The 26,719-nt window shown below is 41.7% G+C and overlaps 1 protein-coding gene across 1 annotated transcript in view; it reads left to right on the top strand.

Annotated features, from left to right (window-relative positions):
• The window catches only part of cacna1ib (calcium voltage-gated channel subunit alpha1 Ib), a 205,021-nt gene that overhangs the window by 57,548 nt on the left and 120,754 nt on the right, over window positions 1-26,719 (top strand). Inside the window, exon 3 of the mRNA XM_076727506.1 lies at window positions 21,113-21,224. Coding sequence (XP_076583621.1) covers window positions 21,113-21,224 — 112 coding nt within the window. The remainder of the gene's footprint in view (window positions 1-21,112; window positions 21,225-26,719) is intronic.

The raw sequence follows: 26,719 nt of genomic DNA, 5'->3' as shown, positions 1-26,719 counted from the left end.
TTTTATTAAAAATGTACAATACATTCAGCAACATTAAATGCACTCTTTTGCTGTTTGTCTTGATATTAGGTTAATATTCCGGTCTGCAAATTGAGCTGTGCTACTTTTTAAAGTATATGCTTGAAGTTTTCTCATCAACACCACTGATGTATTTCTGCTCCGCTTGGGTTTAAGTGGGCATAAGTGTATAAACTTTGATTGAAAGTGTGCTTATCATAAAGGGCCTTTTTGCCAAGTCGTGAAATAACAGCCCGCACAATTGGGAGAACATTGTGGCTGTAACAGCAAAACTATGAATATCTTAACCCGGGAATATGTCTGGGTTGCTGCATAACACTAGTTATCACAGGAATAATGTTAATGTAATGTCCTTCAGTGGCCTACAAAAACACTGTTGTTACTGCTCTTCAACACAATATTTTAACTGGGATGAACTCAAATGACTCGCTTTGATGTGAAAAGTGAAAAGTTTGCTGTTATAGTTCTAGTGATCCAACTCCACTGGTGTCTTCATGTAATTGCAGAAATCTAATAAATAACTTTTAACAATTAGTTTAGTGCAATTTTATATATTGTGAAAATACCACTGAAGTCTGCTAAACATACAAGTCATTTACATTTACTCTGCCATGAACATAATAGGAATGCATTCAGAATATACCTACAGCATATTGATTACTGCGGAATTGAAAGTACACAAAATACACAATGAAAACACACATTTAAAGTAATAATAAACATTGTAAAAAAAATTATATACAGTACTTATTTGCTGTCAGTGTGGAGAAATACTGTATTTTCCACTTAAAGGGTCACATAACATATGTTACAGACCAGTTGTAGATGGTCTAAAAATATGTTTTTGCTGCTGATTAAAACCATTTTTATACTAAAGCACGCACTTAGGAGCAACAAGGGGCCGATCGACCAGTTTCTGTGGGTGGCTGCACAGTATGGCTTCCTATGGAGTTGTCTTTCTGTCTGCCTCTTAAATGTCAGTCCATCATTCACTCACCGTTTGGCTTCACCTTTTGGTCAGCTGCTAAGAACATTTTTGCATTTCTCGGTTTATGAGATATTTAACTTCCTTCAGCAGTCCCCAGTTTTCTTTGAAAGAGATGCGCAAGTACTGCAAGGTTGGTTTTAGGTAGGAGGGTCAGTGCCACAAATCAGCTATGGTAACTTTCAAAACAATAAAGTGAAGGCAGCAAAAAGCAGTTTCGCGGTGGCAGCTAGCTACAACAAAAGCTTTATCTTATTGAATCTTAACCATGTCGCTGCCCAAAGGCACTCCTCCCTGTTGTGCTATATTGAAAGTGGCAGTAGGAGAGCACTTGTAAACTCAGTTTACTGAATCAAAGAACCAGGACAAAAGTGGCTCAGGAAAATACTTTATTCCGAACTGATTTTTCTAGGTGTACACAGTGTCACATATTCAAACTGAGGCACTGCCAGCAGTCTTACCATCCCATAAAATTGCTATTTGTTTTTGCTAAATTGTACATTTCCCATGCTGAATCGACTGCAAAGTTGCATAAGAAGTGAAACGTCAAGGCAAACTTGTCACGCTCTGTGGTTTCTCTTCCCTACTTTGTACAACAAAGCTGTTTCCAACAGGGAGTTCTGTCATCGTATCCACATCTGTGTGTTTCCACTGATGCTGGGCTGAAAGTGAAAGTACAGCGTAGCGCAGAGCTGCAAGTATCACGTTAACCAGCTCACAGGCACAGCCGAGTTCATTCAAATAGGGAAGGGATAATCAGAGCAGCATGGGCGAAGGAAACAATAGAGATCATTTCAAAGGCTGAGATGTGAAATGCTGCTCTCCACATCTAAACCTGTACCTGTGGACTGGAGAGAAGGACGGACAGGAGGGAGATACAGGCAGTAATAAAGACACAGAGAGAGGAGAGAAGAGAGGCAGGCTGTGCAGAGAGAAACAGAGCATGGGGAGTGAATTTATATTCTGCTCCAGACCTGATAGCAAGGGAAGGTCAGATTAATAGCTTCCAATTCACTTTCAATCTCCTCTGGACCAACACATGTGGCCCTCAGTGCCACTGGCATTATTGCACATACACACACTCTGACACAAACTCTCACATTCACAAATACATGCACACACAGCCATATTAAAAAAAAAAAAAAAAAGCTCAAGATACCCCTTTGATGTTTTACCTTTACTCATCTACTCTGCTGGAGTGATACTTCTAATTAGTATCCTGTTAAGCCCACTCATCATTTGCAGGTTAGCTTCTAATGCCCATCACGGGCCATGTGGACAAGGTCTTGCTACTAAAATGATACGGATTTCAAGTGTAGGGTGCATTCATTACATGAACTATTATTTTAAGTAATTAATAGGCTGTCTGTGTGGAGGGGTGGGCCTACAGGTCAGGCTGGGTATTGGATATTCTACCATATCAGCTTTTCCAGTGCCCTGCAACAAGAAAATGAGACTCAGCTGCATTTAATGCAAATCGACAGTTCTGGACTAACCATTAAACACAAGATAATAGCTGTGAAATACCTTTTGAGTTATGATTGGATGATCATTGGATTAATGCAGCTAAATGCTATACAAGCATCTGCTCGACATCGGTTTAAACTGGGAAATTAGTTTCCTGGCAGTGGCTGCAAGTGTCGCCTTTCATGATGTCTGAAGGTACCGCTTGCTGAGCAGTGCTCGGCAGGGGAAGTGTTCTGCCAAGCTGGGCAGATTAGTAAGTTTTGGTTTTGGTTACAGAAGTGTGAGGTTGGAGGTAGAGCCCGCTCCCATTCTTTGTGAAGGAGCCAGCATTTGTACACTGCGTAATCTGAACCAGCAGCATCTTAATGGCCGCCCTGGTGTTCTGATAATTTGCCCACTTGGCATATATACTTTTTTCCGGGGCAGTAAAAATTGACCTGTGAAGGCCTTTGAGGCTATAACTGCGGTCTACAGCATATGAACAAACTTATCTTGACCAGACCTGAGTAGTCCTGGCAGGGCACTGTAAGATGGCACGAGCATTGCTGCTGCTCTTGGCAGAAGTCTGTGTCGCCTCCATCTGCTTTGGGTTGATACTTTGGTTTTTGTTGCATCCTGCAGGATTTTTGCTTCACGTTGGGCCGTTAAGGATGGAACACACTTCCTCTGGCTGCACAGAAGTGCACATGCCCAGCGTTTATGTGGAAATGTCCACATGGCTGTTATGGTTGTATGGTCTTTAAGTGCACAGTAACATTGGTTTTTCTTTACTGTTTGGTGTTCCTGACAGGAATTAGACACTAAGGCCCACACAATGTGTTATTGATTTGAAATTTATGACCATCTGCTCCTTTTTGAACCTTGGTGACCTATGGCTACACATTAGATGCTTCTCTGTAAAGACCCACAGAGATGTTTACGTGTATCTTTGGAGAACCGTAAAGGTGCTTTTAGATAATGAGTCATTGCCTCAGCGGTCTGTTTTTTAAATCTACGGCAGCAGGATGCAAAGCGAACACAGCAGCTTGTGGCTACCTGTGATCCTACCAGCCTGTACCATATATCACTGGCTGCTGCAATCAACTCAATGTAATCTCATCATACATCTTAATGGAGCAGGTTATAGCTTAAAATGGAGGAAATTATTTCTAATATTAATTCAAGTTTTGCCAACTTGTGTCGTAAAGGCTGTTCATTGTCCCGGACAGAGTCGTCAGACTTTGAGGCTGTATAGCTCCTGTGGCGTTTCCCTCGCTGTAGTTTCTGTTGTTGCCATGGCCACACAGCCAGTGAGCTGAAAAAGTTGAACCATCATAAACTCTGAATGCCGTGGCAAAGAGCCGTGCGCGTTCACGAAGAGCGGCAGCCGCCCACCTTCTCCTTGCAGCTGACCACGGAAGCATAGTCTACATCGAAGACAGTGGAGGCGGCAGCGCCAGCTACTCAGTGCCACCTGAACTTCAGCTTGCGATGCTTTCTGCACGTCATGACCGGGTTATCTGTTTGCTGCACTGTCTTGCTAAAGCAGGGGATGTTCCAATGTATTTGCATCTCTAGTTTATGAATCCACACAGAGACACAATCAATGAGTTTGTCTTCAGTGTGGATGAGGAGATGAGCACTTTCATCACAATGCTGGTTATACATGTTTACATTTTACTACATGTGAACTAATGCACTCTGCACTTGTGACAGCATGGGTCTTTATCTATGTATGTCCCTTTGTATTAACCAACAGTGGAATCCAGGAAATGACCCTAAATCAGATTCAGGCCACCCAAAGACTCAACTGTCTTTTATTGGACTATTTTCAGTCTACACTCTGGAAGGTTTGGCTCTGTTAGCTTTGTCAGAGGGCATGTATGCAGTGGTCTGCTTCCACCTATAGAAATGGACACGGGTTGTGGATGTGATGCCAGGGGGAATAGAACTGACAGCCAGTCTCCCTCTTTGGGACACTCCTTTCATAACTGGACATGTAGCATGTATGAAGACATGTTGGAATGGAAAGTGCTGAAGCTGTCAGCGCAGGTGAAAGAAGACATCTTCTGTCTTCATCCATCACATTTTCTCTACACACACACACACATATATATATATATATTTATTTATTTATTTTTTTTCTATGCTCTCCAGTTTCTTCTGCCACTCCTCATCATTTTCTTACTCCCCCTTTCTATTGCTGTCTTTCTTTGGCTCTCTCCCATGCTTCCCCAGCTGTGGTGCTTATGCAAATGCTGCTATTAATCATTATGCTAATGTCACTGTTAATCACTATGCTAATGTCACTGTACCTACCTGTCAAACTGGTGGAAAGGCTGCATTCAAGGACCTGTCCTTTCCTCTTCTCTTTTACTCCCTCTATCCCTTCATGTATTCAATATTCCAATTTATATTTAAATTTAAATATAGTATTAGTCACATTTTCTATATTTGCATGTTCAAATTATTCCTCCTCATTTTCCCTTCTCTTCTTTTCTTTATCCTTTCTTCCGCTGGACAGCTTCTTGTTACCATTCCCCTGCTTTTTTCCTACTTCTTTTATCGCTGTTGTTTTAAATTTCTACATAACTGAACAGACACAGTTGGAGTTCCCAAGCAAAAATTGCAGCCAAAAATACTTAAAAGCCCCATTCAAGCCAAGGCCCTCTTCCTTAGCCAGTTTAGCTCTGATAAGATGTATTATTTGTCTACATATTACTTCTCTCTCTCTTTTTTTAACCTGTTTTATTTTCCTTTCTCTCCCTTCCTCCTGCCCTCCCTCTCCTCCAATGTCTGTTGCCCCATATTGACAGAGCAGAGTGCTGCAGACAGGTAGTAGGATTCGTGAGGAAATCCCCCTGTTGATGTGTGTAGTAGTGTGTGTGTGTGTGTGTGTGTGTGTGTGTGTGTGTGTGTGAGAGAGAGAGAATATCTGTGTACCAAAAGCTATGTTTTTATGATGCTTTTACATTCAGTTGTGTGGGCGGGACAGACACAATAAGAGCAGTCATATGTGTCACCCGAACTGTATGCGATCATGCATGACTGCATACAGTTCGGGTAAGTCTCTAGGAAATGAATGTAAGTCAGTGTTTCCCAACCTTTTTGAGCCACGATACATATTTTACATCAGAAAAATCACAAGGCACACCACCAAACAAAACTGTCACAAAAGTATATTTATTGAAATAGAATGAAAATCTAGTCTCAGTTTACTCAATTTACTTACTCAGTGTGAAACCTGGGCCTGTTTAGTTGAACACAAAGCTGATATTCTTGCAGGAATTGAAGAAAGACACACAGGAAGAAACTGGGTAATCTTCCACAGCACACCTGATGATATCTCACGGCACACTTATGTGGCACAGTGGCTGGGAAACACGGGTCTAGGTAATATCCCCAAAAGTGATGAAATCCTGTGCGTGTGTGCGCGCGTGTGTGTGTGTTTCTGCTGTGTTTGTGTGCAATTCAGGTGTAAAATACTTAAAGCTCACACTTTTTTTTTTTTTTTTTTGCCAATTCTCACCAGAAAAATACACATATTTTCTTTTAAAGGAGCTGATTGGTTAAACTTACTACTACTACTATGTTACGTCTCCATTCATAAAAGCTGTCATCTGCTGCTGCTGCTTTGTTCTCCACAGTTAAAAAAGGCTCTGTTGCAAGGAACACAGCTTTGACATCGTTTGGGGAGACAGAATATGAAGAAAGAAATGGGGGAGAAAATAGAAATGCGCGTGTGTAGTTCAACAATAAACAGTCAATGCTGTCGCCAGTTTAAAGGCTGCACATAATTACACCTAATATAAAGAAAATTAACAAAAACGCTCTATAACATGATCTATAACATTAATTGGTCTCTGAATTATGTCACATACACTAAAAAGTATTGCCCTCACCCTCATTCTGAGAAACACACCCCTCTCTTGGTGTGTCTGTCTCTCTTCCTCTTGGCGCTTTGTTTGTGTCCATTGAGTGTCCATTGAGTGTCGCCATTGTTTGCATTCTGAGATAAAGGCCTGTTATTAGGCATTAAGGCCATCAAACTACACTGGTATTTTGTTTGGCTGTAATCACTCCCTTATCATTACTCAGCCATAATAGACTGGAATTATCTCAAGTGTTCCAACTCATCTCGTTTTGTAGCGTTAAAGTCACTATAGCCGATGAAAGAATATAACCAATGAAAGGTTAAAACTCCTGCTTTGTAAGAGATGTATACAGTAAGATATGATTGTTCATTAAGTCATGCAGAACATGTCTGCACAGGGTCTCTGATTTATCATTATATTAACCAGAAGCTGTAAAACCTTCACCCTCCTTTTCCTTAAGCTGTAATGTAACTACATTTAAGTGGTAATTAACTGCACAAATAGCTGCAAACCCTTAATTATGAATGTATCAGAAAGTAGAAATTGGCCAGCATCCTGAAAAAACAACCAAAGGTGCTGACACGTTCAGTGGTATTATACAGAGAGGGGGAAGTTATTACTCAGTAGATTCAGTTCAGTCAGAGAAAATGATTGAATGCATCATAAAATCCTCCATTTAATGTGTGATACGAGCAAAGTTATGTGTCATTCTGTCTCTCTGCGAAACAGTTGTGCATTTGTGAAAATAATAACTCAGTTTTCAAATGAAAGCTGCTGAATTGCAAACAGCAATTTCTTTCCAAAATGGAGACAAGTTGCTTGAGGATGAACACCTTCGTGCAATATATTCTGCACGCTCCACACTGTCCTTTTTCACAGCATTGGCGGATCCCATTTCACTGACTGGACAATTTGTTCCACAGCAGAAGCTGCAATTCATTTTAATGGTCAACCTCTCACCACTTAACCGATCTGTTACATCTTTAAGTCTCACTTCTTACAGCAGTTAGAGCCAGTATTGGCGATGGCAAGGACAAATGAGATTGCTTAATAAAATTTCCAAGGGCCATGGAACAGAGCACAGGTGCTTTTGGGTTTAATTTGCTGAGTCGCACTGGTGTGAGTGGAGGGTGGCTTGGAGTGCGCTAGAGAGAGAAAGAAAGGTAGAGATAAGAAAAAATTACAATTTTAAACTGGTAATGTAGAGTGGTATCTTTTTAAAAGCAACAGTGCTAATTAGCCTCTTAAACATATTTATTTTGATGGAAGCCTCTTCCTCTCTACTGCATTGTAAATTTCATGTCGGTGGGTTTGAATCGTCGATTTCTTTATGGCACCAGGCACTAAAAGGACACTGACATTATCAAAGCTAAAGCTTTCAGTTTCTCGCAATGGCCAAAGGGCATAAACATAAATATTCAGCTCTTTCATTTCAAAAATCAATCTCTAAGTGTTCCCCTATCATCATGTGTACATTTTGCAGGTTGGATCAATGGTCCTTTATGTCTTCTGTCACCCATGACCCTCCTTTACCTCCAGGTCTGATAGAGGCAAGAAAAAAAATTCCTCTGTTTACCATCATAGCCACCTTTTTTTTTTTTAACATTTCATCCACTTAATCACAATTTCATCGATTAGTTTATCCTATTTTTGCCTCGGTCTCTTGCCGTCTTCTGCCATCTATAATATTTAGGCCATTTGTTCAGAAGAAGCTATCAATAATTCAATTGTCGCATCAATAGTTCTCTGCGCCATCAGTTGGATGCCATTGATTGAAGATGCATAGATGTGGTTTGGCTGGATTTTTTTGTGTATTCCTTTGAGATTTTGTCAGCGCTGAGCTGAGCACTGAGCTTTGTCTGTGAATAAGCTGCCTTAGTGAACTCTTCAGGTTCTTTAATTGAATGTTTCCCCTCCTGCGGTGATGGATTACATGTGAAGTCTTTTAGTGGTTTACTTTTGCATAAAGCTCACATATTATTTACATACCTATTAGGCCTAATTAAAAAAAAGAACCAACCACCTACGTATCTTGACATCTCACTACTGCTATGTAATAATTACATTTAGTTGGACTTGACATTAGACTGTTGCTGAAGGAGATAAATTTCACATTAGCCAGATGGTCAAAGTCACAAAACTGCACACTCCTCTAGTTCTGTGCCATAAATTTCAGCAAAACCAAACCCAGTGCCAAGTCAAGAAATCACAGTTTGAAAGCAAGTGGAGGCTGCATGTCCCACTCGTACTCTGTGAATGATCAGTGCACCAATGTCTCATTAACAGCTACAGTAACAACTAAACCAACAGCAAGTAGTGACATCACAGAGAGATGATGTTCCCACAGATTTAAGTTACAGCTCCTCCCCGTGTGTCATGTCATCTTTGCATTTAACCCCACGCCCCTCATCAACACACACACGCACACACACACACACACACACACACACACACACACACACACTCCATACGACACTGTGTTGCTGATGTCATGTATTGCTGCTCTGCTTTCATGCTGGTTGCAGCCAATACATATTATTGTCAGCTTGGCATCGCCCACTGAGCCTGCGGGTGCTGAAATAACACAATGGATCCTGTTGAGATGGGTAGAGGCTGTACAGCACCTGTGTGTGTGTGTGTGTGTGTGTGTGTGTGTGTGTGTGTGTGTGTTTGTGTGTGAATAGGTAAGGGGTCATCTAAGGTGAGCAGCAGCCTTCAGAGAACTGCAGAACCAGTAATTAGCACAGCAGGTTCTTGAACATGGGATTGGATGTGTGAGTGTGTGTGCGTGTTCGTGCGTGCGTGCGTGCGTGCGTGCGTGCGTGCGTGTGTGTGTGTGTGTGTGTGTGTGTGTGTGTGTGTGTGTGTGTGTGTGTGTCTTTTCACCTCTTTTGTTTTTTCACCTGGTTTTACTTGCTCCTGTCTACTCTCAATCCTTTCATCACTCGCTTTTGCTTTCCTACACCTCGCAGCCGTCTGTGTCGCCATGGTGATGTACAGGAGTCAGGTGGTCTAACCCTGTGTTGGTTATGGGTTCTCTCAGACCTGGATATGTGAGTGTGTTAGTGTGTGTGTGTGTTATTGTAAGATCCTGCCTGGCTATCCTCAGAGCATAAAGACTTTCACTTTCACTTTATATAGTTAAAAAAAATCAAAATGCTTTATTGAAACAATGATTTATTGGAATAATGCTGGTGGAAAAGCTGTCATGTAATAAATGTTGGTATTTTTATATGTTTGTGACTTCATGTGGGACAAAGAGTAGCAGAGGGAAGGAGGGATACAACATGAAGTTGGTAGTAGTAATAGTCCAGAAGAACAGTCTGAGCTTTCTGCTGTTTATCACAAAGCTGCGTGCATTTCCCGTAAACTAAGAACTAAATAGACTTTTTCTAAAGTTTAAAACAGCTCATTGTCCACGCCTGTCCCCTTTGCACTGCATCAATACATGGTGGATAGATGAACTTAGTCCTTCACTGGGCACGGGAGACTGAAACATGTGCCCCATCTTGATTGACAGATACTTGATTTATCTCCAGGGGAAATTTGCATCTGCAGTACAGCTGTAGTACACGAACAGCCCACAAAGAGTAGCACAAAACCAAATGTCAAGTACAAGTACAACAGAACGGTAGATATAGTATGTCCTTTTAATCATGTGCATGCTGCTCCAATGGACAGTCCCAGCGGTAGTTCTTATGTTACCAAGACCACAAAGTTTCCCCTGACTAAATCAAGCACCTTTGTTACCCACCTTAAAAATTCTGTATTTATCATGACCATGTTTCCCTGATGCAAGCCAATTTTAACCTAATGCTGTAGTTACTGAGCTGATATTGAAGGGAAAATAAATGAAAACTAGTCGACAGAGTTTGCTGACCTTTATGCCCTTTTTGTGTGTATGTGCAGTTTGAACTTACCATAAACCACCATGGCAGTCAAAATTTGTGACTTGTTAAGGGTGCACACCGGTGTTTTACCTGATTAAACCTCCTCTCAGGACAGAGTGTGTGTGTGTGTGTGTGCGTGCGTGCACAGACTGTGCTTTAATGACCTCTTCCCCATTCTTCTGCTGCACCTATTAAACTGATGCTTTTATTATTCTTTCTGGTCCATTAACTTTGGTGACTGTGCATGATTTCCAGCGTACTGCCACCAAATTCAACCTGACCAGAGGTCTAACCCACCTACCTGTCTGTCTGTCTGTCTGTCTGTCTGTCTGTCTGTCTGTCTGTGTTTTATCATTCACTGTTACCTATATAATAGACACTCAATAAAATTCGAGACTTATGAATCATCACTCTGCGTATCGCTGACAGGTGAATGGTTGCACGGCTGTAATGTGTAGCGTAGTGTTCATGCCAAGGATTCTGCTTTTATTGTTCCATCGTGGGAATTTTTAAAGAGACTAGAAAGTGCAGAATTTTCTCACTCAGAATACAGACACTTAGACAATGGAGGAGGATCAATATCGTGCACTAGGTCGCAAAAACACAGCTCCTGGTATGTAGATTAAAAAGCAGAATCTAGATGCTGTTACATTTTCCTCTGAAGGTATTTCATTAATCCAAACTTAGGTGTGTGAGAACATGAGTATAGAGAGGAAATCTTCCATTACCTTCTCAAGCTAAAGGGGGCAACACACTTTTAATTTCCAAAGCCTTCCTCTCTGCAGTGAAGAAACACTGCAGCACATGTGTTCAAGCGTATATTTGGACAGATAAGACTTTAGACTGCACTACTGATTGGTAAATGACATAAAAAATAAAATGAGCTTTATTTGTAAGGAAACAAGTGTTCATTCTATGGAAATACAGTTTAAGAGAGGACACATTTCAACACAGACGAAGAATGAAAAACTGTCAAAATGAAGACATTCTCCCAAGTTTGGTAAATGACAGTCATTAGTCTGTCATTAACACCCGCCTCCAATGATTGCTAGCTGCACGCTGTTATCTTGGGAACCGTTGACTGGCATCCATTAATGTGTTGTGTGTGTACAAGTGCATGTTTGTGTACCTTTGTTCTGTGAACCGAAATTAGCGTCTCAATTTGGGGAGCGTGTAGTCCCTGCTGAAAGTGATACTCGTCCCTGCAGATACCGCACTTTGTTCCTGTGGTTAAGACCATGAATATTAATGTGTCACCTTGTTATGTCTCAGCCAAATTATGATGATGGCAAACAAAAGAGAAATGCGGAGGACACTCATTAGCTGTGTTTCAAGTGCAGCATTAGAAAAGGTTGATGGAAACGGAGACATTTGAAAGAACTTCCTCAGTTTTGCTAAAAGTTTTTACGTTCGCTTGAGGTGCTTTATGCCTTTTTTGAAAAAGAGTTAATGTGATGCCTTTTTCAAATAAGTCACCACTGACCAGCTGTTTCTGCTCTGAGAGCAGGAGAAGAAGTTGTTTACGCACATTAAAAGGTCTCTTCTTCAATCCACACAGATCTGATGTCAGCTTCCTCACAGTGATACATAAAACAAACACAAATCTCATATTTCTGTCATGCTTTCTACATTTTTTCCCACTTTGAGGTTTGACTGGCGCTCTTCTAACTGCCTGCACCCTCTTCTTCTGTAGTGGTATAACTATTTTCCGACTGGAGAGTTGGCGCCACCCACTTCTTGTCGTGAACCAGCTTCGACTAATCGCAGAGACGTAGTGGAAACCAGCATTCATTCACATTTTCTTTCATCTCATCGCTATGAGACTTGACTTCCTCAAGGATGTTTTAAGGCTTAACTTGATAGTTATTGAGATCTGAATTATTTTTCTCCCAGAACAAAAAAGACAGCAGCAGGTAGACCTTGCTTCACCACAAGCTATGAATATTGTGTTATTAGGTCAATGTCTCAGAAATGCGTGACACTACTAACACAGCTTTGAACAGAAAATCTGATTAGCAGAATACGACAGATCAGGCAGCACCAGATATAATTGATTTGCAGAATATACTGTCGCAGTTTAGCAGAACATTATCTGTAAAACCTCAGTTCACAACTGAAACTCATCAGCCTCCAGATGAACCTTTATTTATCTACGGCTGCTGACAGAAATCAGAGGAGAAACATGCCCTCCGTAATCTCAAAACAACCAACATGCCCACTACACCATCTCTCATTTCATTAAGCTCTCATGTAGCCAATTCCAATCCCATGTGCATGAAAATAAAAAGCCCACACGTGAAATTTGTTTCTGATTATGCCTAATACCTTTCATGAAGGCAGCATCAGGTGTGTAATATTATTCAGCATGAAAAATGAAAGCAATATGTTGCTGGAGAAGGCTAACGACGAGCACTGAAACATAAAAAAAAAAAAAAAATCTGGACCACTAGTTCACTTTAACATTTCAAAGCCATTATAATATAAATCAAATAATATTCGTGTGCCAGGTGCTACAGCTGCAGTCAAAGCTGAATATTCATAACGCACCCACATCAAAATCGAAGCATCCAGCCCGGCGACGTGGACCGGGAGAACACACACTGCTGTGGCCGTGCCGGCTGGCCCTGCTAGCTGTGAATCTACAGGCTTATGTGTCTGCTGTTGGCTGCTGCTGCCCACAGTTTACAAAACACACACGTTTTCTGCTTTTGACCAGTGAGTTGTCTCATGACTTTGCCCGATTATGTAGCCATGTCCTCTGCAGTCAAAATGAAAGCAGCTAAGGTTTAGTAAACTTTTGTATGACTTGTTATTGTGTTGTATGTGTTTAATCCCACTGGCTCCACTATTTTTTAGCTCTATCAGTAGTTGTATTGCGTAATTGGTTGGTCAGTCTGTTCCTCTGGTTTTTGCTCTCAGTTACACAAGCCTGGCAGCGCCGGAGGATAGAAATAGTGTGTAACAGTGGTCGTGGGCAGGAGAGGAAACCTACACACTTAACATTCGCATCATATTACCACCATGCTACATCACAGAGAGCGAGAGAGAGCGAGAGAGGGAGAGGGAAAAAAAAGACAGCGGGTCAGAAAGCACAGAAAATCCGCCGCGCAACAGATGGTCTAAAGGAAGACTCTGTGTGCACGCTTGTGTCTTTTCTTGTCCTGCATGCAGACGTCTATCTGTAATTACACACTGGGTATTTCCCCGCTACCTCCATTCCTCGTATCTCATCATCACTGCGAAGCGGCACCTGAGTTGGCAGCTGTTAGTGGACCAGTAGAACTTAATCTATCCCTTTCCATGCCTTCGGTCGTCCCTGTCGCTGCAGTTTTTCTACCTCAGTCTATTTCCAGGAGGCGATGGACTGCTAAATTAAATCAAGAACACTGATAATGTCAACACAATCATTTATCCACCTTCTCTGTGTGTGTGTGTGTATGTGTGTGGACATGTGTGTGCACAGTTTTGGGCTAGTTGTGCTAAATGGGTTCAATCTTAAGTGGCATCTTCCTCTCCAGAAAGAGTGATAACATGTTATTAAACCAAGCTGTGGTCTTGGAGGAATAGCAGCTAATTGAGACTTAATCGGGTAGCACATTCTTCCAGAATCGATCCTAAATCAAGATATCGACCGATGAGCTGATCGTTTAAGTGGCCGAAACGTGTGTTTTTCACAATGCAAATGCACACACACACAAACACAAACGCACACATGCACTTATGCACACCCAACAGAGGCTTCCTAATATTTTTGTCAGCGCTGGTTACCACAGCAACAGGGCAGAGCTTGTCTTAAGGAATCCTATGGCAGCTGTACACTGGCCATCTGGGAGAGGAAGAGAGTGGGAGACACAGACAGAAAGACAAGTCAGAGACTTGAGGAGGTGGAAAGTTGAGTAATTCTTAAAAGTGTTTTCCATGACTAAAGCTTCATCATTTATTGAATCGGGTAGTCTTTTTGAGGATCTGTTAGAGTTTCAGAGCCAGTTTGAGACCCTGTAGCAGGGCCTTTTCAATCTGAGGAACCAGTTTCACGATCCCAGAAGTAAACAGCGACTGGCCTTCGGCTGATCTCTGATCTCAGACCTCTGACGCGGCTCTTCTGTAAAGCACTGTATTTGTTAAGATTAAGACAATAGTTTCCACAAAGACACAATAAAAGCACTTCTCAGCCAGCTGAGCATTCGCACCAGATAAGTTAGCATTAATTTTAAACTACATCGTATGGCAAAAATAAACAGGATTTAGTTCGAAAGAGGGTTAGTTAGAGGGTAGTGCATGCATTTGTGGGATACTTTAAACTTAGGAGTTCCTGTTTCTGTTATTTTATTCCAGATCCTCATTTTTCTCTTCTTAAACCTTTTCAACTTGCACTAACAGGATTTCACCATAATACCAGCGTACTAGACCTTTGTTGTCACATGTTACGTGTTGTTAAAGTCCAGTGTTTGTGTGAATCCATCTACTCCGTCTTCTCCATGTGACAACTTTCTTGCTTTTTATGCTGTGTCACCCGACTTCTTCCTTTGCTCCCATCGTAATTACTTCGGTCACTAGATGTCGCCTAACAAACTTGAATATGGGCCAGTTGAGTATGGGTATTTTTGTGGTGAGGACAGGCTGTGAAATCATCACATACATTGTCATTCATTTTTCACTGGAGAGCTAACTTGTTAGCATTTGTGCCCCTCACTCAAAGGTATTTCTGGCAGGTGAAGAGAATAACGCCTCAGACCTGTCAACCCTCCTATTTTTCCCAGAATTCACTCGTATTTTACCTTTCTCTCCCGCTGGCCTTCAGTTCAAATATTTTCCCATAAATCTATAAATATATAATGCAGGCATGTTCACAGCATGTCACTTTCAGCCAGTCGTCGGATTCTGACAACCTGATTGCAGCCACTTAATGTTGGAGCTAGTTAACCCGATCCTTGTTGCTCTGATATTTTAAAGCAAGTTATTACCTGGTGGTGATTTCGGGATTCACTGTGTGTACCCTTGTTTTAATGTAAGGGACATGTGGACGGCGGTATGCAGCTCACTGTAGCACACAGTCAGCATTAGTCAGACAAACCAGAGGCTGCCAGTGTTGTGAGCGATGGTCTCATTTTTTAATAGTTATTACACTAATGTTGCGGAGTTGGTGAGTTAATGACTCATCATTAAAAAGGTTCATATCACACCTTTAACCAAACATAAGTTTCAGTCTAATTGAGAGTGAAGACAAAAGTCATAAATGACGGTTTGGCAGCAGGCTGATCAGCAGTGATTCACAGAACAAGTAATAGCTTAATTTGTTACTGTCATCCTGACAATTATCCACCTAACCTTTACCATCCATGTGTCTGAGTGTGTGTGCGCGTGTGTATGTGTGTATGTGCGCGCACTCTCCTGACCTGACAGCTTAGGGAAAAGGAGAGCTGACATGAGATGCCGTGAAGCATTACTGTGTGATATCCCATGACATTTACTGCTGTCCAACACACACACACACACACGGACACACCATCACCTCCCCTCACACACACACACACACACACACACACACACAAGGACACACACACAAAACACTCCATCCTCCCTTTATCCAGTCAGCTGTACTGGATCGAAGTGCCCCTGATGGAAAATTCCAGGAAAGAAAATGACCTGCCAACCTCTCTGAACACTATAGAGTGATGGAGGAGAAGATAGAAGGAGCAGTTTGAGGTGATGTAAATGTGTAGGTTATAAATTCCCATCAGATTATGATGAGTTTATACCACTTCAAACCTGCTCAGCAACAGTTTGAACTAGTTCATCATTGCTTTACATTAGCTTAAAGGAACGGTTCAACATTTTATTGTTTGTGTGATAAGTAGACGTGTTTAGCTTAGCATTACATTTAGAGACAGGAGGAAACAGCTAGTCTGGCTCTGCCCAATGTGAAACTCGGAAGCCGTCTTTGCTTCAGCCTCTCTTGTCTGTTTAACCTTTGCATGAACAGAAATCTAAAAATGACAATTTTGGGGGAAGTTTTAACCTGACACGCCAGATGGTTTGTTGCACAGAACCATCTGGGAAGTCGTCCTTGGAAAGTGTTTGGAAAAGGCAGGCACTTTTAAAAAAAAATAGTTGGCAGGTGATTGGATGAACCATCTGTCTATCACCGTCCATCACAGGTCATCTTAAACGAATCAGATCAACGAACCATATGTTGTAATAGGACTCTTGTCAAAGCTGCTGAGCAATGAAGAAATACTCTCCACCTCTAATATAACTGATGCTTTCCCCCACGTATGCCAAGCTGAGCCAAAAACCTCCTAACCCCAGCTAACTTAACATATAGATATCATAGTGGTATTGATCTTCCTCACCCACTTGTGGACATAAAGCACATAATCATACTGAAATCCTCCTTCACATTCATACAGTCTTAAGCATTGAGCAGCGAGCAGGCTACACTCAGCTGTATGTCCGGTGCCTCGCTTGCTCGTTGAGGGAGCACTGGAGAGCATTTTCTCATGTTTCTCTCCAATATATTTTGATATTTCAAGATTTTTATTCCAGTCTCACTCACACTGGACTCTAAGGTTTCTGTCTGAACTCTTATTTATTCCTCCATGGTGGATCATCATATTTGCTAAATGTCTCTATCTTAAATCGCTAACAGAGCTGCTCCTGTGTCATTAGGTAGAGACATTTACGCAGTCAGTGATGACATGATGGGGGTTTCACTTAAAGAAACCAAAAGCCCTGAACCAAAATAACTTGACTCTCTCTCCCTCTCTCCCCTTCTCCCCTCCCTCCCTTTGTGACTATTTATTTCATTTGATAGTCGATCGGTTGCCATGGAAACCGGAGGTCGTTTGCCTCCTGCGTGTCTCTTCGGATACAATAAAAACAAGAGAGGGAAGGTGGGAGAGAGAAAAGGCAGAGAGACATGGAGAAAGGGTTAGAAAGAGTGACGCCATGCAGTGAGGTATTAAGAATTCATTTAGCTCCCGCTGCCTCGCACTTTCAGCCTCCCAGCTCTTTCCAGCTCTGTCACGCTGATGCTTTCCACACATCCAGATCTGTTGGGGAATGGTCTCCAGTGCCACAGAATTTTATCTGGCCTTTAAAAATCTTGGATTTGTTTCCTGCCAGCTGTATGACGTGACTGAATCTGAGCTCCGAAGCTCCGGATCAAACTCTGTCCTACCTTTACTCTGCAGGTGTTCACTCTGGGCTGTTTTAGGGCTGAAAACATGCCTCATGCTTTTCAGTGTATTACTGCAAATTGAATGTATTTGAGGTTTGGACTGTTAGTCGAACACACTGGCCATTTTTCCCTGTTGGGCTTTGGTTCAACAGATTCTTTCCAGATGAATCAAAGAGTGAAAATATTCATTAGTTAGAGCCATAAAATGTTCTGCCACCTTTACAGTCAATATTCTAGCATCTTTAACTGAGGTCTTTGACAGTAAACATGCAGTACATATGTATAATAATAATAATAGCCAGTGTGTTGACCACTGCAAATTATTGTGTTATATATGACTCAAAACACATGCCACACTCTCACATTTCCATTCATATGGATTTTATTGAAGGGTTAATGTGTGCCAATATTGCTCAAATGCTCTTTTAGAAGCTTTTCACTTTACCAATGACAAAATGTCTATCAGGCAAAGCCCTAAATACTATATTTTTGACATGAAAATCCATCAGGGAGCTATCAGAAAGCCCTATCTGTCAAACTGTACTTCCAACAATGATAATGGCGCTGCGCAGTGGCCCTCATTGTGATACTGTAGGTGTTCCCAGCAGCTTCCAGCGGTGAGTGACAGCCGCTGCATGAATGTGAAGCAGAGCATGCTGAAAAACAGCAACCTACTTTGCGATCCCTGGTAAAGAAAAAAGAAAAGAAGGTTAAAAAATTCCGGAGGTGAAACAGTTCTATAAAACAATTTCTGAGTTAATCTTCTCCGAGCAGCCTGTCTGTAATAGAGCTTTGCGCTTTGAATTCCACCTCACTCTCCATCCAGTTGCTGTGTTAATGTGCAGTATGTGTGCGCGTGTCTGTGTGAGGCAGAAAAAAAAAAAAAAAGATACAGAGCCTCCTCCAAGGCACCTACACTAATTGACTCATTTTTCAGAAGTGGAGAGAGACAGACAGACACTTGCACATTGTTAAAAGCAGCTCATGTATAGGCAGCGTGCGTGAGAAGCTAAGCTGAAGAGCAGGGCAACTCACAGAGGCTGTTTTTAAGAATGCATTTTGGCAGTGGAAATAACCCCAAGATAATCCTTATAGCATTAGCCCAAAGGCTGTCATCATTACTTAGACTGGGAAATAAGAAAGCGCTGACCTGCAGTTTTATCCAGCCATGCTTTTCAAATTAAAGTGTGTATTTGCCTGGAAAGACTGCGCCTTCGAGGTGGTGTGTTCGCCGGCGCAGCCTGGAGGATCTCACCATGAGCTCGGTGACACCTGCGGATGATATCTCTGTCCTCATTAAGAAGGGCTAGCTACAGATAATAGCTGAAGAGGCAAAAGTGTACGTGTGTGTAGAGCCTGCCCGAGGAATAAAGACATTATTTGAATATGTGGATCATTTGCAAGTGAACCCAGAATTGATTTAATAACATATAAGTGAGAAATATCATTATATGACACTGTGTTTATGTCATATACATTTAAACAAGCAAAATTCATCTAATCCCAGAATGTTTTAGCTCAACTGAAACTAGAAGCAGGCCTTTATTTCTCTTTTTTTTTTAAGTATATCTCATATTTCCATTAAAATCTCTCCCTGTTATCTGATCAATTTTAATTTAATTTTAATTAACTTAAAACTTTTTTAAAGCCTTAAAAAATTAAAGCCTTCCGCTACCTAAACAAGCCAAATTCCTCATGTTGAGTGTTGAGTATCAGCGACAGTAGGCTGAGAATGAACAATATATATACATGTTTTATTATTGAGACTCCCAAAACTTTTAAAGCAGCTTTGAATTGAGAATGTGCTTTATATTTAGGTCATCTTTATCAAATGCACCCATTTTCAGCCAAAAGTCTACTCCGGCCCCACTATTATCCTGCTATTCTAACTCCTACAGGTACAAAAGACCAAAGTCTGAGATGTTTTCTACACATGCGGCTTGTGTTCAACAGAATCCTTACACAAATGAAAGATATGTGATGTCAGTTTGGCATTACACTCTGTGAGGTCGGACGAACAAATATTAAATGACAAATCTTGCCTCTTTACCTTGTATCACATGTCTGCTTTACAGCTATTAGTGTGCGGGACATCAATATTAACCATGCCTCCCTGCGGTGCTGAATATTTCTGTTTAAATGGTCCCCATCAGCTGACACACATTGATTTCATGTGGATTCAGTCTGAGACTTAATGTGCACAACTGTGTGTGTGTGTGTGCGTGCGCGTGTGAAATGAGTGCTCACGTGTGGGTGGGTGAGTGTGAGCGTTTATGTTTTTGAACACGTCGGTTAGTTTGCACGTGCATATTCGCGTATGCGTGCTTTTCTGCTCGTGTGTGACGATGAGTGGGTGTTTGTGTGCATGTGTGCGAGGCTCTGTCTGTGTGTTTATGTGACTGCATGTGTTTTGCCCACTCATAGCCTATCTTTATCCATGCTGTGATATCCACAGTAGTCCATGTCTTTTGGGGAGGGTTCAGGCAGGGCCAAGAGAAACATGTTGAAATTTTTATCTTTTCTGGGAATTCTGTCTGTTCAAACCTGTGGTGTGCTTCACTGAGAGAAGAACGGATTCCTCATTTCTTGCTGAGGCTGCTCCTGTACTGTGTCGTAGGCTGCTGGGGGAGAATTTCAGCATCCTGTGCTGTATTGCCTCGGGTAGGGATTGGACCTCCTGGGCTATTACAGCTCATCCTCCTTCACAGGCTTGTTAGCCAAGCAGCGTGCTCGCTCCCTCAACACACCAAGAATGCATATTCAATCATTCCGTCACACTCTGTTGCTTTGTTTCTGTGGTTATTCTTCGGCATGCAGCTGGGTTTTGCATGTTCTGCTCACTCCGTTAACCTTTACTGCTCATGCCGTGGCACTCAAAACATTTGGCACACACCCCAGATATTGTCTGACATTTGTTCTGCAGCATTTCTCTAGTCATTCCGAGCTGAATAACATGGGATTAACTCATAGTAACCACTGAACTAGTTGGGTCTTAGTGCCTCGCTCAAGGACGGTAGATTGTGGTAGAATTAAATTCTGGGAAATGTACATAGCATCTATTAGAGTTTGTTTAGCTTTATAATTTGGGTTTCTTTGGGAGTGTATGAGTGAGTGTCTAGGGAGTGATACACTAAACTGGGAAATTGCTTGTTTAATAGCGTGCACATTGTAAACATATTATTCTGTTTTTCATTGCTAATGCGAACGATGCATCCTCTGCTATAGCTGCTCTTAAGGTCTGCACATTCAGAGAGCAGCGGCCGAAGAACAATCATGACAGGCCCTAAAAGTCAAGGCCGTAATCTTAAAACTATAACATTTTGTGCCTGAATTGGACCCTGAGGGCTTCACCTTATGTAGCTCTGGTTTGTTGCAGTCACTGCAGTTTCACAGTAATGATAACTTCGAGGGCTCTTTTGTATGTTAGAGTACTGACAGGAAAGAGGCCTGTTGGAGAGATTTGACCTTGTGGAGTAAAAAAGAAGATGAACTGTATGGTGTCACATTCACAGTCATTCAGGATCTGTTTTTTGTTCATTCTCACCACTTTCTGTCATCATTATTGAATACAGAGTGTCGCGGTCATGCTCACATCAGTTTGAAATGACACTGAATTAAGAAATAATGACAGAAAAGTCATTGGTTCTCTGTCCTCTTATACTGTGTCCTGTTCTGTGTCACTCTGAGTTTTATTCTCCTTAACAGCCCATGTTTCTACCTGGTTCGAACGCGTGAGTATTATGGTGATCTTGCTGAACTGTATGACCCTGGGGATGTACCAGCCCTGTGAGAACATCGATTGCTCCTCAGACCGATGCCAGATACTTCAGGTACACACTGACACGCACATACCAGCACACACAAACACATTCGCTGTGATCATACTGTTGCCATTGTTACTGCTCAGATTTCCAGCTGCCTCCCCCAAAGTGATGCAGAGGCCAAATCTCTGCACGTTCTTGATGAAGCACCTCAAACCTCTTCTTCATGGTGATAACTACACAGGATTTTGTGGCTTGCACATTATCGGTTTGATGTTTTTACACAAGCCATATAGAGGTGGCACCGCCAGTCTGTGTGTGAAACTTCTCTATCGCTCGTGGTTGGATTTGCATGAAACTAGCCCTCAGAGGATGAAAACTAATAAATTTGGTAATCACTTGGCTCTTATTCTTTGCCACTGTCACCATGGTATCATTAGCATACCTGCAAGTGTCACTGCTTACTTGGTCTTAGTTCCTTCTATGTAAGGAGCAAGGAAGAGAAGTAAAAATGGAAGTAAGTGAAAAAGACCCAATTGAGACATCCGGCCCTCAGTAGTGGCACCTCAGTTGCACAGCTCGATCAGCTCTGCAAGGGCTTGAAACTGCTCTGTAGTATTTTATTGCATTTATTGAAGTTTTTCTTTGAACAAGTAATGCACTGTACTGTTCATCCAGTGAAGAGGGACATTTTCCGCAGCTAACTAGTTAGCTAGTTATTGATATTTATGGTGACACCACCTTCTGGCTAATGTATTTACTTCACCACCACTGCCATGGAACCAAGTTAACTTTGGACCTCAACTTTTATTTACACAATGCAACCTTCTTTACAACAAGCATTATAACACCTGCTAGTGTGCCTGAGGACTTTTCTTTTTCCCTTCTCTGAAGCACTTGTTTTTCTTTACAGTGCTCTATAAATAAAGTGTACTTAGTTACACAAGATCATATATATTTGATCAGAAGCTCTACATACATGCTGTACAAAAGCCCTTACAAACATATGTTGGCAAACCTGCACACATGCACTTATTCTCAGACGTACATTTTATGTATAACCCCCACAAAAGGAGACATGCTAAATGAGCACTCAAAGACAGCAGTGCATAGCATGTGTGGGAACAGATGCATCCACAGACATACATGCTTTCACGTTCCTAGAAGCAGAGCACAAAGAGTGTGCTCATAGAAAGTGCACACATGCAAACACTAATTCACATGCACACACACGCCCTCCCTCTCTCTCTTCCTCTCTGTTTTGCTTCCTATCAATCTGCTCTCATCTCACTCTCCCCTCGCCTTCTCCCTTCCGTGCTGAGGCTTGTAACTCTTTGCAGTGACTGATTGCTAGCATGTGGTCTTTATGATGGAGCGGGCATGCCTTTCTCACGCACGGCACCTCGGCAACTTTCCCCGTCATCTGGCAAGGCACTGAATCCCTTCTCACTTATGTCAAAGGTGGCCTGAGTGGGTGTAACATCTGTGCACGAGCATGTGCACGTATGTCTTCGGTCTGATGGTGTGAAAGCGCTTGTTGAATCACCCCGCTGTCCTGTTTTTCACATTCTCACAAAAACACACACACACACACACAAGGCACCACACTCATCATATAACAACCAACACGCACGGCAGATTGATTCGGCTCCCTGGGGGAGGTGGCTGGTGAGTTGGACCTAAGAGAATTTCTCCTCCAAGTATCTATAGACCCCCATTCAATATCAGCATGGATTTAGTGGGCTGCAGCGCCACAGTCAATACACTCCTCTCAGAAAATCCGTTGTTCAATACCACGATTTCAATGGTGCCCTCGCCAGCAGAATCTATAAGCTCTAACAAATGTGGACTTAAAGACTGTGGAGGCTTTGCTAGTTATTTCATCAGCTCGTATGCCACTTTTAGGTGGATGGATGAAATGCGAAAATGATTGTTCGGATGATAACTGAAGGCCAGGTTCTCTCTGCATTGTGCGTCTTAGTTTGTTCTATAAGAGTCGGAGGCAACAAAAATTGAAGGCTTTATCCAGCTCTAACACCTCCTGGATGTGTGTTGAAACATCCTCAAGACCAAACAGAAATTTCATTTGCATTTGACTTCCTTCTAGCTATCCTGTGACCTGGATGGCTGAGAATCCTCATAGACATGGCAAGTTGTTGTGCAGAGACAGCAGTGTTTTCATCTGACTGATTAGGAAATGTAACAGAATCAGTGATAAGCCCCTAGAAACAGAACCACATGCAAATAACGTCCCTCATCACAAATTTCAAGTTGAAATAAATGCTTGAGCTTGGACACAAACCTACCAAGGCTGATACACTTGTGTCTTAAAGTGTCTTTTATACTAGCAGAATTCTTTGATCTGATAACTTGCTAAGTTGGATTGAAAAATACTTTGAAGATGTGGAAGATCTGAGACTCTTTTTTTATGTCACAATGTTTTGCCATTTGAATAGATAGATGTGGAACACCAGTTTGTAGTCATGCACAGTTTAAGGCGTATAAAATATCAAAAGGTATGTTTTCCCTTTTGTGACCTCCACTTCCAAATCCTGCCCTAGAAAGGTCAAAGCCTCCACAGTGTCATAGACGCATTACAGGGGCATTTTATGAATTTACAGCAGTCTTCAAAGCAGCATAGGTGATGATTCTGTGACACTGTAGTCATCTTTGTTCCCTAGCAACCTTTTTCATTTTTAATCCAAGCGACAGAGTGATGACTTCTTGTTGAATCAATGAAGTCAATCATGAAGTGCTACTTTTTATATGATACATCCTCCATCAAAGAAAAATTGGGAGAGAGACTTTTTTGTCTTTTATGCAGATAACTGTTACCCAATATTACAAATGAATCATGGATATGCATGTGATTCTTGATTTCCTGATTAATTTACTTTGCCAGTGACAGCCTGACTGATGATGTTGACATACTGGTCAATACTTGCGCTGTATTCATTACAGAAATATCACTATTGGCGTGTATGTCTGTCGATAACTAATGAAAAATCGGAGTACAGAAATGTCAAAGATATGATTGATGTCATTTAGAAACTGTCACCATTCAATCGTTTGTCCACTAGAGAGCAATGAAATTATTTACAACTGTCAAGTGTTCAGCTCAGGACATATCTGGGTCACATCTTTAAAAAACAAATTAAAGAGATGCTAATTAAGTATTCTTAGCCATTCTGATGGCACTCACAATTTTTCCAATACTTTGGTTTATGACCAAATACCTGCAGAACTAATGATGTTCCCATCAGCCTCAACTATACTTTATGTCTAGTGTTAATTAGCAAATGTTAGCATGAGGATTCATTAAGCTAAGATGGTGAACATGGTAAACATTTTACATGCTAAACATCAGCAAATTAGTGTTTCTCATTGAGCGTGTTAGCATGCTGATTTTAGCATTCAGCTCAAATCGCTAATGTGCTCTTGTTTGTTAATGGAAAAAATGATTATCGTGCAGTATCAGCTGAATCAGGACGAATATACTGAAAAGCTAAGAACAAAATAGAGACAGATAGAAGGTGTGCACCAAACAAGAGAAAAACAGAGATGTATAATGACAGAAGTTTAGAGATAGAAAAACCAGAGATGAGAAGACTGGCAGAAATAGCAAAATAGAGTGAGAGAAATAAGAAAAAGAGATGTGGAAATGTCAGAGGAGGAATGTTTTTTGGCATTTGGTGGAGTTTTGCTCTCCCTTGGTTCAGCGAACTTTACAAAAGGTAGCCCTTGTCCATCTTTCTGGTTTGACAAAGGTCAAGGTTGCAAACTTGGGCCGTTCCTCTACATTAGTAGGCCAGTCTGGCATCTCTGCACACCTTCAGGACTGCTGAGTAGGATGCTTCTTCTCAGAGGCGAGATAATGACAAAACAAAGATTCACATCGATGGTTCAGCTTCAGATCATGTTGCCTACAGTACTTCCCTCTGAAAATCAAATTACAGGCAACGCCAAGCGCGTCAGTGCATCTCTAATCCCCCTCTATACACAGAAAAGAACAGCAGCTAATCTAGGCTTTTTGCTCACAACAGCAATAACACGCATTAGCAGGCTGACATCTTTGATTTATTTGGAGTTTTTTTTCTCTCCTCCTTTAATTAGATGCGTGATTAAAGCTGCAAGTGAGGTGGGGGAATGTCGATGTGGGGCTTATCTCTGATTACTGTTCAAACAAATTATTTTCCATTACCCCACCGTTTAGGGCAAACTGCTCAACTGGGGAGAAGGGTGAGGGAGGGTGAGGTAAAAAAAAAAATAAAGGTTTAATAATACAGAGGAGGTTAGGACAGACTGATGGAGATCTGAAAGAGGGGAGAGAGAAGATAAATACAACAGATGTGAGCAGAGAGATGGAAGTAAGTGATTGGTAGGGACGTGTGGAAGGAAACATGGAGGACAAGGACTAAGAGAAGCCAGGGAGGGTGACAAGGCTGGGATAGAAGGGGAGGGAAGAGAGAGGGTGAGTGAAAGCTGTGTCCTAAAGTTTCCAGGTGCTGGATCACAGTTTACCTCGTTACAACCTGAATTTGTGCTGGAAACACATCAGGGTATCACCCACTCCATCCCCAAGGTGCCATTGGGTCGATGTCCTGGAATCTGAGCTCAAGTAATTGGCTGAATCCAAATCTCCACCTTCTGGACTTGCTGTCTTGACCCTTGCTTTTCATACCGAAGTGCTTACTGCCTTTACTCACTGTGCTTGCTGTATTGATCAAGTGTTTAGTCTGTAAAATGTCAGCAAATAGAGAGGTATGCGCATAATAATCTTCCAGATCCCGAGGTGGGTTCTTCAGTTTGCCCGTTTAAGCCGACCAACAATCTAAAACCTAAGACATTCAGTTTGGTGTCATATGTGACAAAGAAAAACATCTAATTATCAGATTTGAGATGCTGGAGCCAGTGAAAGTTTGCTTGAAAAATGACAATTAATCTAGTGCCAGAAAGGCTGTACTGTAGGCACTGATCAATAACGACGTTATAATTAATCTTGTTTCTGAATGGAATCACACAAATTGGTGTGCAGTGTCAAGCACCACTATATAAACCAACTGAAAACATTTATATATCTATTTCTTAAGGAAAGACAGAATCTAATGAGGTCTGCACCCGAAACAGACTCTGTTGTAGTCCACAAAATGTCAGCTGGATGTGCACTTGAGGCTCCTCACAAACTTGATCACTTGAGGATTTGGACGGCTCCTGTCGCTCCACACTTCACAGGTATGCACCAGTTAAGTGTGGAAGTGTGGATTCAACCGCCATCATATTGCTGGAGTAATCCTGAGGTGATCTAATGCGCCCATCTTGGCATTTGAATGCTCATTTGATGAAGATGAGTCAAACAAACAGCATTTTCTCCATCCTTCGTGATGTTGTTGACAGCAGGAAGGGTGGACTCACTGACCTCGACTTCTGACCTGAGCCACATTGCACCATGTGGTGTTTTTACACTTGCTGTTGCAGACCCAATCTTAACACATTTATTTCAAGGTGTCAAAGTATTTCAGCTTTTGTTTTTAAATAAGGGAACCTGCACTAACAATCACATGATA

Source organism: Chaetodon auriga, chromosome 4, assembly GCF_051107435.1.
Source record: "Chaetodon auriga isolate fChaAug3 chromosome 4, fChaAug3.hap1, whole genome shotgun sequence".
Taxonomy (NCBI): Eukaryota; Metazoa; Chordata; class Actinopteri; order Chaetodontiformes; family Chaetodontidae; genus Chaetodon; species Chaetodon auriga.
This window is presented reverse-complemented; position numbering and strand designations above follow the sequence as displayed.